The sequence below is a fragment of the Natator depressus genome, chromosome 14 (assembly GCF_965152275.1).
Source record: "Natator depressus isolate rNatDep1 chromosome 14, rNatDep2.hap1, whole genome shotgun sequence".
Taxonomy (NCBI): Eukaryota; Metazoa; Chordata; order Testudines; family Cheloniidae; genus Natator; species Natator depressus.
Window position 1 is genome coordinate 28,444,112 of NC_134247.1, and position 13,726 is coordinate 28,457,837.

Here is a 13,726-nt window from a genome sequence, read left to right on the forward strand (position 1 = left end):
TGTATGAATTAGATCATTTAGACAAAAACAATGAGGAGTCCTTGTGGCACCTTAGAGACTAACAAATTTATTTGGGCACTTAAGGTGCCACAAGGACTCCTCATTGTTTTAGCTGACATAGACTAACATGGCTACCACTCTGAAACCTGTCACCATTTAGACAGTTGTAATTATCATGTAGGTGTGCAGTTCAGGTAATAAGAGCTACCCCTCAGATAGTGCGGTTCATCAGTAGATCTCAAGGACGGAAACATCATTATCCCCATTGTACTCATGGGGAAACTGAGGCACAGAGTGGCAAGGTGACATGGCCAAAGTCATGCCACATGCCTGTGGCAGACCTGGGAATAGAGCCCGGGTTTTTGAGTCCCAGTACAGATGTCTTTCCACTAGGCCACACAGTTGCTATGTGAATCCTAAGTGCCCCAATCTTCCCTATTCTTTGATATCATGGAGTGGGACTAACAGCTGTGCTTTGAAATGTCTGCAATGTGCAGTTGCTAGCAGGGCTGATGAGAGAAATCTCAGACATGGTCTGTGTCCCAAGAACTTGACAGTTTTATTACATGGTAATAACAGTAATGTTAAGCATGTGAGAGAAGATTGGTTTGCCTGTCTCTTCTCCCACCCCCACAATCCCCTGCTACATATAGCCCTCCCTCTTGAACCACCATTTCCATCCCACCCTCCCCTTCCCACCCCTTTCCCCCCACACCCAGTGCTGGAGAGCCTGTGATATGCATTGAACAGGCCCGTTCACAAGTTCAGCTCTTCACCCAGTCTGTGTGTGTTCTTGTTACATGTCCCCCAGCATGCCCGTCTCAGCTCCTGACCCAAAAGGGCTTTCCCAGATGCCAGCTCACATGGGTAGCTGGGAGCTTGGCTCCGACATCCCTAGACGGACAATCTCGCCCCAGATCCTGGCTCATGTATGGGTAGAAAAAAGGGGCTCCCCCTAGAGAGGCAGCCCCCCAGATCTTGGCATACACACGTGGGCAGGAAAAGGGGCTCAGACACCCCAGAGTGTAAGGAGCCCCTGAACCTGGTACAAACATGGGAAGGAGAATGTGGGACTGACAGGTGCCCCCACCCCTATTTCCTGCCCTGCCACCCTCCTCCACCTCACCCTTCCCAGGGTTCAACCTCTCCCCTTCCAGTCCCCCTAATCCCCATCCCCTCACCCTGACCTGAGCCCCCAAAACACTCTCCCCCACCATCTTCTAATTATCCCTCCTCCCCTTACTGCAGCCCCAAACCCCTTTCTCCCTATTCCCCTCACTCTTCCACCCCCTAATACTTCCTTCCCCTCCCAGCAATGACATGTGTAATTTATTTTCTTTTCAAAAATAGCATAAGTGCCTTCTGAATCTCCTGCTGCACTCAGATTACAATTCCCCAAAATAAAATAAAAGACCCTCTTTGATAGAGGCTGATTGTCACAAGATGCCTCTGATGTTTCCCTACAGATTTCTACCAACAGCTGGGTTTGAATTTACACTGGAGCAATCGCCAGAACATTTTGCCTAGAGCCACACAGCTGCTGAAAGTTGCAGCTGGCTACCAACCCCCGTGGCCTCTCAGACAGCACATGCACAGTGAGATCCATTTGGTGTGGGAGCGCTACGCGCACACCTAACTTGAGAGCTAAACTCACTAATACTGTTTTCAGTTTTATTCCCCCAGAGGGGTGGTCCAGTCCATGCATTCTCTGGGAGTAGCCCTAGTGTGACTGAGACTCTTGTGCCAGAATCAGTTCCTCGGTTTCATCCCTAGCTCTGTGCAAAGAAAATTGGTAGAATCCATGAACCTTAAGAAAAACTGCTTTTGGGGAGTGTAACTCAGGAACCGATTGTTCAATGACCCCATATTTGGATCAGTAACCCCACCCCATGTCCTGAGAAGGCACACCACATTTCATGGCAATCCAAGTAACTGTGCAGATTTTAGACCACTTACAAGAGTCAAACTATACACAGAAAGCTGCTTTAACCTTAATTATAATGCAGACCTGGTGGTCTGCTATAAAACTGCATTAATCACTGTAATATCTGAGCACTTTCCAAGTAGCATATTAATCACGTAACTTAACATCTTTCCTGTGCTGGCTGTTCTCTTATCCTCTCTCCAGGATGAGGTATGTGCTCAGTGGAGGGTTTTTTGTCTATATACATGGCATTGTGCATTTAAGTTAGAGAATGCAGGTCAATGAAACGTGCCTGGCATTTGGCATGGAAGGCAGTAAGGTTTGAGACGGTCCTTAACTGCTTGGAGAGTTCATTCCACAGTCTCAGACCAGCCAACAAGAGACCTGTGTCATGAATACACGAGCTTTACCCTTATTGTTGAGAGTTCCGTTGTGCAGAGGGGTGAAGTTTTCGACCCCAGTCTCGATCCCAGAGCTTAAGGCAGTCTTTTAGATCTCTACAATGAGCTCCATGGATAAGGACCAAGACCTTGGACTTGATTCAATATTCTATGCGAAGCCACTATCGGGAGCAAGGACAGGTGTGATGGGCTCGCTGTAGCTTGTGTAGCTGAGGAGATGCACTACAGTGCTTCTGTACTAATTGGAGTTTCCTAAGTGCAGTTGTGTAGCATTGCAGTACTCCATGCAAGAAGTGGTGAAGGTGTAAATAACTGAGGCTGGGTCTTTGCCCACTAGGAGGGGCTGGAGTCTGCTTGCCAACCAGGAACTATAGAAAGCATTACTCATGGATGATGCTACGTGAGAGCTCAGCATCAGTGATGAATCCAAGAGCACCCCTAGACTGTTAAATGAATTGGCTGATCGTGGGTAGGAGCTGATCAGTGGATGTTCAGAGCTTCTCAGGAAGTAATCAAATTCCCATCACAATGTGGAAATCTTATCTCATCCTCTGCATGCCTCTTCACCAGAAAGGTGATTACATTCTTTGCTTTAACTATTCCATGTCCCCGGTATATGGCCCCTCCGGCCTGGCCTGAGTTGCTGACGTTCATGGGAATCGGCAAAGGTGTTACTCACTTCACTTATCCCTAGTCAGGACACACTAGGGTTTGCGTCTTCTGTGGATTCTCTGATGCCTAATAAAGGCTGAGCTGTAACGGAAGTTTTTCCTGCACTCGGGGCATTCATAGGGTTTTTCTCCCGTGTGGATTCTCTGGTGTTCATTACAGGTGGCTCTATCCCGGAAGCTTTTCCCACAGGTCAGGCATTTGTAGGGTTTTTCTCCTGTGTCGAGTCTCTGGTGCCTAATGAGTTGTGTGAGCTGACGGAAACTTTTCCCGCACTTGGGGCATTTATGTGGTTTCTCTCCCGTGTGGATTCTCTGGTGTTTATTAAAGGTTGACCGATCCCTGAAACTTTTCCCACAGGTCAGGCATTTATAGGGTCTCTCTCCCGTGTGAATTCTCTGGTGTGTACTGAAGGTGGATCTGTCACTGAAGCTTTTACCACACTCATGGCATTTATAGGGTCTCTCTCCCATGTGGATTACCTGGTGTGCAGTGAGGGTTGAGCTACAACTGAAGCTTTTCCCACACTCGAGACATTTGTAAGGCTTCCCTCCTGTGTGGACTCTCTGATGTTTGGTGAGGTTTGAGCGCTGGCTGAAGTTTTTCTCGCAGTCAGGACACTTATAAGGTTTTTCTCCTGTGTGGATTCTCTGGTGAATAATAAGGAATGATTTCCAAGGAAAACTTTTCCCACAGTTGCTGCACATGTGAGGTCTCTCTCCTGGGGGGACTCTCTGCTGAACAGATTCTTTGATTTTTCCAACTCCTCTGATATTCTGCATGGATTTATCCTGTCTTTCCTTTTGGTGGTTTCCCTGCTGTCTCTCTGACCAGTGCTGACTCTTACAGGCTTCTCCCCACTCAGGTCTCTGGGAAACATCTCCTTCCGCTCTTCCCAATGCCATCCTATGTGGCTCCAGTTGTTCAGAACCTTCCTGCTGAGGGTTCTCCTCCTTATTCTTGTTCACCATCTCCTCACCTGCTGGGACAGAGAGAATCCAGACAGGAGTCAGTCCCTGTGCTGGGGGAAAGGGAACCTCAGAAAAGGGAATGAGAAAGGGGGGAACAAACCAGAATAAGTGGTGGGGAGATGGAAATATCAATATCTGACTCTCCTCCCCAAACCTTTCCTGACTGGAGGCAGAGAGAAGAGATCAATTCTGCCTTCATTCCATTACAATATGGATGTCGAGAGGGACTAAAAGACCGGATACAATTGGTGAAAACCCATGAGTGATGTCTGTCACAAGAATACAGAAATTGGTTTCTAAGTCAGTTCAGTCAATTCCTTACCCATATGGGCATTTTTCGGGATCTCCCTTTCCTCGTAACCCTGGACATCAGGGACCCATGGCTCCTCCCCTAGTTCCAGGCGGGAAATCACATCAGGTTTGGAAATTGGACATCCTGTTTGGTGAGCAAGGAAACAAGTGTTGATCTTGTTCATTAAGGTCAGTGCTGTTACTACTTCCAGATCCAGGATATGAGTAGCCCACCCACAGGGGCTCCTTCCTCTCCCCACCCTAAAGGGACTGGGCTATAAATCGTAAAGGACACCATGAGACACTGTCTGGAGCAAAGGTTCATCCACTCTGCCTAGGGAAGGGGCCTTACTTATTCCCTTGGGGAGCTAAGAAAATTTGCTACACTCTCTAGGTATCAGGGCTACTACTAAGGCTCTGTCGCTGCCAATTATTCCCTTCTCCTTCCCCTGCAACACATGCCCATATTCCTCCAGAACACAAGCTAGAACAGGAAGATATTACAGGGGCCTTGTGTACCTGGTCAATAAGCCAGAGTGTGACTGTAGCACATCAGCTGTTGTGCACTAACTGTCTGTGTGGACCCTGCTATCATGCACTGAAAGTTCTGTAGTGTGCTTTGAGGTACTGCTCTCAGTCACTTAGTGTGCAGAAGCAGGGTCTGCACACCTATTTAGAGCATGGTAAGGTGCTGTAGATTTACACCTTGACTTGCTGATGTGACCCAGTGACTGCTTGGTGTCAACTGGCAGAGGGCACAGAGTATACCTAGGGTTTTACAGGGATATTCTGGGTCAGAAATGTGCATAATTGCTCATCAGAGGGCAGCAGGTGAGGTCTCCACTGAAAACCAGTTACCCACTAGTCACTGTAAGCCTTGTGAGATGTATGTGCAGATAGTATAGACACACAACCTCTTAAATACTGACAACTATGTGTAATTTACGGTCTTGGACTTAGGGCAGGTCACCAGGAGGTCACATGTCTTGGACAGGCTCCTTGCAGGCAGGAGGTTAGACACTTATCTCCCTCTGTGGTTATACATGCATTGTCTGCCTTGCAATGGAAGCCTATCTGCAGACTGAGCCAGGTGCCAGTCGAAAGGCTGCACAATCTAGGAGAGAGCAGAGGGGTGGCCTGTTTATGTGCAAAGACACAGAATGGTTAGCATATATCTGGGGCCACAAGGAAACACACAGGATCCTTCACCAAGGAGCCAAGCTAACTGCGTGTTTGTCTTAAGGAAGGAGGGTCACAGCCAACATTCCCTCTAATTTTTTCCATCCATGTGCAGAATAAATTTTGTCATGTGCACCAAGATGTGTGTCACCAATAGAAACAAAAAACCTAGATAGAATTTTTTTTTTAAAGTTACCCTAGGGATAATTACTCCAGCCAGGGCAGGTTAGGCATTTTAGAACTCGCTACTCAAATAATTTAAGTGTAAGAGAGAGATAAAAATTATGAAATGCATAGACCAGTCAAAACCCTAAAATAACACACTTTGAAAGAATAAAATTACAGAGAATATATGTGCATTGCAGGAAGTACCAAGAAGTAACTACAATATGTGTTGGGAGGTGAGTGTGAAAGAGACAGAGTGTGTGTGTGTGTGTGTGTGAGACAGAGACTGAGTGTGTGACACAGAGACAGTGTGTGTGAGACAGACACAGAAACTGAGCTAGCTGCTGGGGAAATCTCAAACAGTGCAGGCTGAGCCAGGCTGTGTCCCTTCTTCCCTGCTCTGCGGAGATGGGCTGCAGGGGCAGGGGAACACCCAAAAATCAACACCCTCCTTCCCTCCCACCCCCCACACAGCTAGCAGGAGGATCCCAGGAGCAGCTGCAGGAGAGCAACATGGGGGAGGGGCACCTGAACACATGCTGCTGGCTGTGCATGCTCTGCAAATCAGCTGGGCAGCGTTTGAATCTCTCCTGGGCAGCTGCGCAACTGCGCAGCTTACAGAGAACACAGGTCACAGCCAGCCAGGCTGTGGGATGCTGAAAGGATTTTGGGTGAGCATCACTCTACAAGACGAGAGCATCTAATTCATAAAGGCTGTGGCTTTCGAAGGGACCCAAGAGAGTTAAACATCCAACCGCACTGACTGCAGTGTCTGGGCCCCTTACAAATTTCCAGTCTTAATCCCTCTGGTCCCCACTCTCCCACTGTGAAATGGAGATAGCCACCCACTCTCCATCTGTCTTCTCTTTTTAGATGGAAGTCACTTGGGAGCAGGGGCTGTCTCTTCCTGTGTGAATGTTGGTTCACAGAGTGACAGGAAGGGGGGTCCAGTAGTTAGGGATTTGGCCTCAAACTCAGTAGATCTGGTTCAGTTCCTTGCTCTGCCAGACTTCCTGGGTGATCCTGTGAGCGTCTAGGCTAGACTATCTGTGCCTCAGTCCCCTATGCATATAACACATGTAATAGCAGCTCCCTCTTCCACAGGGGCAAAGGGATATGTTAAATACTGCGAGGTGCTCAGACACGGTGGTAATGGGGACCCATATAAGTACCATTATGGCACAATCGGCCCTGATGCCCATTGGAGAGGGCAGGTGCTGTGGTAATTAAAAATCTGTTTCCTAAACCAGCCATAGTGGCGTAAGGTTTACACGAATTCCTGCTTCCGAAGCGTCTCTCCCTGCTCGTGTGTAATCCATCACCAGCTTTCTCCATCCCTGCGCTAGCTGTTGCAGGGTGCCAGGAACACAGAGGGTGAGACTAAGGGACCTCTCAGTACCAACCGGTGAGGACACACAGGGTGCATAGGATTGTACAAGGATCCCCAGGGGCAGAGATCTGCACAACAGTTCACAGGCAGGTAGGTGTATAAGGTCTCTACCAAAGGCCAGTAGCCTACTGGTGGTCATCATCAGCGTGAAACATGTCTATGGATAATATCAGAGAAATTACATATCTTTATTGAAAAATTATGTTTGTAGAGTCTTGGAATTAAGGCAGGTCACTAGGGAGGAGACGTACCTCAGAAATGTTCCTTTCAGACAGAAGCTAACTGTCACCCATCTCCCCGTCTGGCCATTTATGTATCATATGCCTCACACCGTATGGCTGTTTGCATACTGAGCCAGGTGTGAAATGGAGCGATTGTGAAGTCTATGAGAGGGGAAATCCACAGGTAGAAAAAACAGCAGGGAGTGTCCTGTTTATGACTAAAGACAACACACTGATATGGCTTATCTTGGAGTGCACAGAGATGCTCTGAATCCTTCAGCTAGGAGGCAAACTGTCACACGCTTGTCTCATGAGAAAAGGATCACAGCCTGCCTGGCTGTAAAGTGCTGCAAGGACTTTGGGTGAGCTGTACTTTACTGGACAGGAGAGAATCATGTTAATTAATTAAGTCCCAGCTCTAGAAGGCACGTTTTGATTTGATTTTCTATGGAACCATTTGTTTCCAATATTTCTACTTGCTTTGACTTGGAAGCATCACAGCCATGCATTAACTGTCTAGAAAATCACCACCAACTCCCGCCTCCCCATACACCCCTGTCCCTCCCCAACAAAAGCAGAACAGTAAGTCATTATTTAAGACTGTGAGCTCTTTGGAGTGAAGATTGTCTCTGTGATGGGTGCACCAGACCCTTCCAGGCCCCCTGCTAGAGGCCCCATAGTCCTACCACACCCCACCCCAGGAAAGGACCAGCAAAGGTGCGTCCTCCAGGCCTGCCTACAGAGGCCACAGAGAAGCAGCCAGTCAGAGCCCACCAGGCTCAGATAAAAGGAGCTGCAGGGGCTGAGTGGGGCAGTACCTGGCTGGGGCCAGATGGGTGAAGACAGGGGCTCTGCTCTGGCCAGAGGACCTTGACAGGTTGCATTTACTGGAACCAGAGAGAGAGACTGAGACTGTAATTAGGGAGGTAAAGGGCCGAGGTGGGCAAAGGCCCAGGGAAAACAGGGAGCAGTATGTAGCTGCTGTTTATAGGGTCCCTGGGTTGCCACCTGGAGTAGTGGGCAGCCTGGGTTCCCCCACCAGTGAGTGGCAAAGTCACCTAATCCAGAAGCAGGGGACAAGACTCTTTGAGAAGCCTCAGAGAAGGGCAGGATTGCAAGGGCCCAGAGATGGGGCTGAAGACGTTCCCCCACCATCTAGGAGACCCGCTCTGCCCACACAGCATCCTGAACCAAAACCCAACTTTCCCCTCTCTTCTACTGTAGAGAGCTACCCCACAGAATACATTCAGACCATGAATCACATCCTCCACCCTCATTCTGCCCCAGAACCCAGCCCCTCTCCCTGCAAGGAACCATCATTTCAGAAATCTCAGTCATGTCCAGGAAAAAACACCAAGAACAGCACCCTCCTTCCACAAATTCAGCATGCTGGCATAGGAGGTGGCCCTGAAGGCATTAACAGCAACTGGACCCAGCCCCGTGACTCTGGTCCATGCCCTTCCTGGCTGGTGGAAGAGAATCAAGAACATCCGGGGCCTCCCGCTAACACAGCTGGCTGGGGCAGACCACAGGCAAGACCGAGAGAAAGCACATTTGAAAATCTGGCTGCTGGGGAGTTAGGCAGGGCTGAGGCATGAGACTCGTGTTCATCTGTCAGACGGCAGAGGGGTCTGTCACCAAAGGACAGAACATTCCCTAGGAAGGGGGGGAGGGATACAGGGAACATGTCCCTATTGAAAACCTCAGTTGTGGGAAGAGTAGCATGATTGTTATGTCCCTGAATTTCCTGTCCTAACAGGGTGTTTGTGGAGGTCACAGTCTTTCACAGACAGGAGCTTGGGACAGATCCCCCTGAGATCTGAGGGACCCATGAAGAACCCTGCACAGAATCTGACACCAGTGCTTCTGAGACACACATACACACCAATTTTTAATGCCCAAGGAGGCAGGAATCCTTACCCAGCGAGGTCACGGTCTCATAATTCTCCCGCATGACGTCCCTGTAGAGGGCTCTCTGACCCGGGTCCAGCAGAGCCCATTCCCCCTTGGCGAAATACACAGCCACCTCCTCAAAGGTCACCAGCTCCACTGCAGCCATGTCCCTTCCCTGTTACTCAGAAATGTGGGATAACCTGGACTGGGACCTATTCCGCAACCTGCCAGGGCGAGAAGGGAAATTGGGGTCATTTCCAAAGGTGCTTCAATGCATTTCACACCCCGATTCCCACCAGGCTCTTTCCCTGCAGACTAACACTCCACACTCTGCAGGGCTGGGGAATTGCTTGAGTCTATTGTGTGTGGATTTCAGCAGGTGCCTAAGTGCCTCACAAGAACCACAATAGGCACCTGACCTACCAGCCTCCTGAAGAGGATATCCCAGCTGTAGTTCCCAAACAGAGATAGGTGCCGCCTTGCAGTCTGAACCCTATCTCTGAGAGAGGGGTGGGCTTTGGATACATCCCTGTCATCAGCATCTCCATGGGCTAGCTCAAGCAGCTGCTCACCTAGCATAGGGGCCTTTGTGGATCCCACTCCTAGGCCCTTATCTCTGCCCAGTCACTGTACAGGGAGCGTGGGCACCTCACTCAGTTGTGTGCATTCCATTGTTACTCCAGTGACTGGCTACATGCCAGGAGGCCTTTGTGATGCTCAGCGTTGCAACACCCCAGCCCCTTTGTGCATCTGGGCACAGGAAGTTACTGAGAAGATCTCTTGATTGCTCTTGGCCCCCACAATTTCAGAATCGAAAGAACTACTTTGGGGATCCCCCGACACTGTCCCCAGGGCAGCACATTCCCCAGCAGTGCAGGGACTAGACAAAGGCAAGAACTTGTTTTTCCTCTTCCTGCTCCTCACCTTGTCTCAGGAAAGTCAGTCTGCCCCGGGGTGCTGCGTCTGCAGTGAATGGAGCTGGGCAAGGCTGGGAGCCTCCCTCCCCTCTATTGCTCCTGCTGCCCCTGCCGGACTCTCCCCCCATCTCCCTCCCCTCCCCTTGGGCTGGGAGACTCGGTCCCTGGCCCGGCCCGGGGCGGTCGCTCTCCCGGCGCTGGCTCGGCTCCTGCAGGCGCTCAGGGGGGCAGAGCCGGGGGGGTCAGGGAGGGCAGCAGCTCCGGGACTCGCAGACCCCCGCCCCCCGGGAGCAGAGCTGGGGCGAGGAGGGGCCGTTGGTGCAGAGTCACTTTCCTGCCCGGCCCCAGCCCTTGCCCCGGGTCTCTCCCCTCACCTGCAGGCTCCGGCTCAGGGGCTGGTTCCAGCCCCCGGAGAAAGTCCCCCGGCTGGGCCCCGAGGGGCGCTGGGGAAGGGCTCTCCCCGCACACACCCCGCTGGGCAGCGGCAGCGGCTCAGCCCGGGCTCCCGGCTCACGATGGAGGCGGCGGCAGCGTCTGACCCGGGAAGTTCAGCCCCGGAAATGGCGGGCAGAGAGAAGCATAGAGAGCCACCAGCCCTCCCTTAGCAGCAGCCAGGGCCCTCTGGTGGCCACAGCTACTAAAAACCCCTCCCTGGTTCTCCTGGCATAGGTCAATTAAAGGTGGATGAAGCCAGATTCCTTCCCTCCTGCCTGGACAGACAGAAACCTCCAGCGCGAATGAACCAGACAGAGGCTAACCGAGCCCCAGAGGAATCATAGACTCATAGACTTTAAGGTCAGAAGGGACCATTATGATCGTCTAGTCTGACCTCCTGCACAACGCAGGCCACAGAATCTCACCCACCCATCCTGTAACAAACCCCTGACCTAGGTCTGAGCTACTGAAGTCCTCAAATCATGGTCTAAAGACTTCAAGGTGCAGAGAATCCTCCAGCAAGTGCCCTGTGCCCCATGCTGCAGAGGAAGGTGAAAAACACCCAGGGCCTCTGCCAATCTGCCCCTGCTGCAGTTCCGGGACCCACCAGCCCTGCAGCTATTCATAGAATCATAGAATATCAGGGTTGGAAGGGACCCCAGAAGGTCATCCAGTCCAACCCCCTGCTCGAAGCAGGACCAATTCCCAGTTAAATCATCCCAGCCAGGGCTTTGTCAAGCCTGACCTTAAAAACCTCTAAGGAAGGAGATTCTACCACCTCCCTAGGTAACGCATTCCAGTGTTTCACCACCCTCTTAGTGAAAAAGTTTTTCCTAATATCCAACCTAAACCTCCCCCATTGCAACTTGAGACCATTACTCCTCGTTCTGTCATCTGCTACCATTGAGAACAGTCTAGAGCCATCCTCTTTGGAACCCCCTTTCAGGTAGTTGAAAGCAGCTATCAAGCAGCTATTTATATTGTGGTCCCAGAGGGAACAATCTACAGCCCTAAAGTTACCCCCTGTGTCTCACGGAGTCTCCTCATCCCCACCTGCTGTGTCGGGGGAGGGGAGACACTGCTGCATGTCCAGGCTGCCCCTGAGGAGAACGGGGGTGCCAGGCAGGGAACTGGCTTGGAGGGGTGCTCTCACAGCAGCTGGGGATGGACTCACCCAAGCTGTCATGGTGGGTGGTTGAGAAGTGACGGGCCAAGGCCGTGAGGGCTGTTAAGGAGGCGGAGACAGCCCTGGGAGCTGCCGGTGTAGTGTAGTAAACTGCTCCTTGTAGGGTAGCAGTTACTGATACATTAGATTGTAAGAAACTGCTATTGTAGTACACTGCTACCTGATGTAGCAAATGCCTACAGGTAGCAGTTTCTTGCACTGTAGTATATATGAAATTGAACTGGCCCCAGAGCTGGGGTGTAATGGACAAAATGGCTTTGTTTTAGATCTCTGCTGCAGGGGCTGATTACAAACCAAATGGCCAGATATCCATCTGGTGTAAATCCGCCCAGCTCTGCCGAGTCCACTGGAGTGATGGTCTGTTTACGCTATCTGGGATCTAGTGCCTCTGACTCAATGGAGTGACACGGCTTTATATACCCTCGGGTTCTGAGCCATTGGCTCCTATGAAGAGTGGCTAATGTACACCAGTTGGGAATCTGACCTCATTGGCTCCAGTGTAGCAAAATTAATTTACACCAGGTGGGGATCTGCCCTCTTTGATTCTCATGGGGAGACACCAGTTTATAGTAGACAGGAATCATAGAATCATAGAAGATTAGGGTTGGAAGAGACCTCAGGAGGTCATCTAGTCCAACCCCCTGCTCAAAGCAGGACCAGCACCAACTAAATCATCCCAACCAGGGCTTTGTCAAGCCGGGCCTTAAAGACTTCTAAGGATGGAGATTCCACTACCTCCCTCGGTAACTCATTCCAGTGCTTCACCACCCTCCTAGTGAAATAGTGTTTCCTAATATCCAACCTAGTCCTCCCCCACTGCAACTTGAGACCATTGCTTCTTGTTCTGTCTTCTGCCACGACTGAGAATAGCCAAGCACCATCCTCTTTGGAACCCCCCTTCAGGTAGTTGAAGGCTGCTATCAAATTCCCCCTCACTCTTCTCTTCTACAGACTAAACAAGCCCAGTTCCCTCAGCCTCTCCTTGTAAATCATGTGCCCTAGCCCCATGATCATTTTCGTTGCCCTCTGCTGGACTCTCTCCAAATTTGTCCAAATCCTTTCCGTAGTGGGGGCCCAAAACTGGACACAGTACTCCAGATGAGGCCTCACCAGTGCCGAATAGAGGGGAATAATCACTTCCCTTTATTTGCTGGCAATGCTTCTACTAATGCAACTCAATATGCTATTAGCCTTCTTGGCAACAAGAGCATACTGTTGACTCATATCCAGCTTCTCATCCACTTTAATCCCCAGGTCCTTTTCTACAGAACTGCTGCTTAGCCAGTCAGTTCCCAGCCTGTAACAGTGTATGGGATTCTTCTGTCCTAATTGCAGGACTCTGCACTTGTCCTTGTTGAACCTCATCAGATTTCTTTTGGCTCAATCCTCCAATTTGTCTAGGTCACTCTGGACCCTATCCCTACCCTCCAGTGTATCTACCTCTCCCTGCAGTTTAGTGTCATTTGCGAACTTGCTGAGGGTGCAATCCATCCCATCATCCAGATCATTAATAAAGATGTTGAACAAAACCGGCCCCAGGACCGACCCTTGGGGCACTCCACTTGATACTGGCTGCCAACTAGACATTGAGCCATTGATCACTACCTGTTGAGCCCGACAATCTAGCCAGCTTTCTATCCACCTTATAGTCCGTTCATCCAATCCATACTTTTTTAACTTGCTGGCAAGGATACTGTGGAAGACCGTATCAAAAGCTTTGCTAAAGTCGAAATATATGTGATATATAAAGTCAAGATATAGCAAGATCTGCGAGTGTTGGCTTTAATGGATCTACAGCAATTTACACCAGCTGAGGATCCAGTCCAACAAATTTTGGGGCAAGTCAGGAGGAGCGATGATGAGAAATTAACAAAGGGGGAAATGAGGCTCATTGTTATTCATTACTGTTATCCTTTACACTGCGGTAGTGTCCAAATAGCCCAGCAGTATCAGGGCCCCATTGTGCTGAGCTTTTGAACTGAATGAGAGTTGGGCTGATTAGGGGTCATCTCGAAAGGATCTTGAGGGTGTTTGTTTTGTTTGTGGGTTGGGTATTTTTCTGGTCAGGTTGTCAGCAGGGATTG

The 13,726-nt window shown here is 50.2% G+C and overlaps 1 protein-coding gene across 4 annotated transcripts; it reads right to left on the bottom strand.

The window, feature by feature from the left end:
* Positions 1-1,308: 1,308 nt before the first annotated feature.
* LOC141998999 (uncharacterized) lies at positions 1,309-10,566 on the bottom strand. 4 transcript variants are annotated; one of them, XM_074972070.1, is made up of 4 exons: positions 10,396-10,565; positions 9,132-9,328; positions 4,288-4,401; positions 1,309-3,973 (listed from the first exon to the last, which is right to left on the bottom strand). In XM_074972070.1, the coding sequence occupies exons 2-4, from the start codon at positions 9,268-9,270 to the stop codon at positions 3,030-3,032; spliced, it is 1,197 nt and encodes a 398-aa protein (XP_074828171.1). In that variant the 5' UTR covers positions 9,271-9,328; positions 10,396-10,565; the 3' UTR covers positions 1,309-3,029. The 4 variants fall into 4 exon arrangements, with proteins under 4 accessions (XP_074828171.1, XP_074828170.1, XP_074828173.1 ...); XM_074972069.1 differs by having other exon boundaries at positions 1,309-3,976; XM_074972072.1 differs by lacking the exon at positions 4,288-4,401 and having other exon boundaries at positions 10,396-10,566.
* Between the last annotated feature and the right edge of the window lie 3,160 nt (positions 10,567-13,726).

Bases quoted from the DNA above. Each gene is read 5' to 3' on its own strand.
- LOC141998999 (XM_074972069.1), bottom strand. From the start codon at position 9,270: ATGGCTGCAGTGGAGCTGGTGACCTTTGAGGAGGTGGCTGTGTATTTC. The intron at 4,402-9,131 runs GTAAGGATTCCT...CTCACCAAACAG, and splicing joins TGAGACCGTGACCTCGCTGG to GATGTCCAATTTCCAAACCT. The intron at 3,977-4,287 runs GTAAGGAATTGA...TCTCTGTCCCAG, and splicing joins CCCGAAAAATGCCCATATGG to CAGGTGAGGAGATGGTGAAC.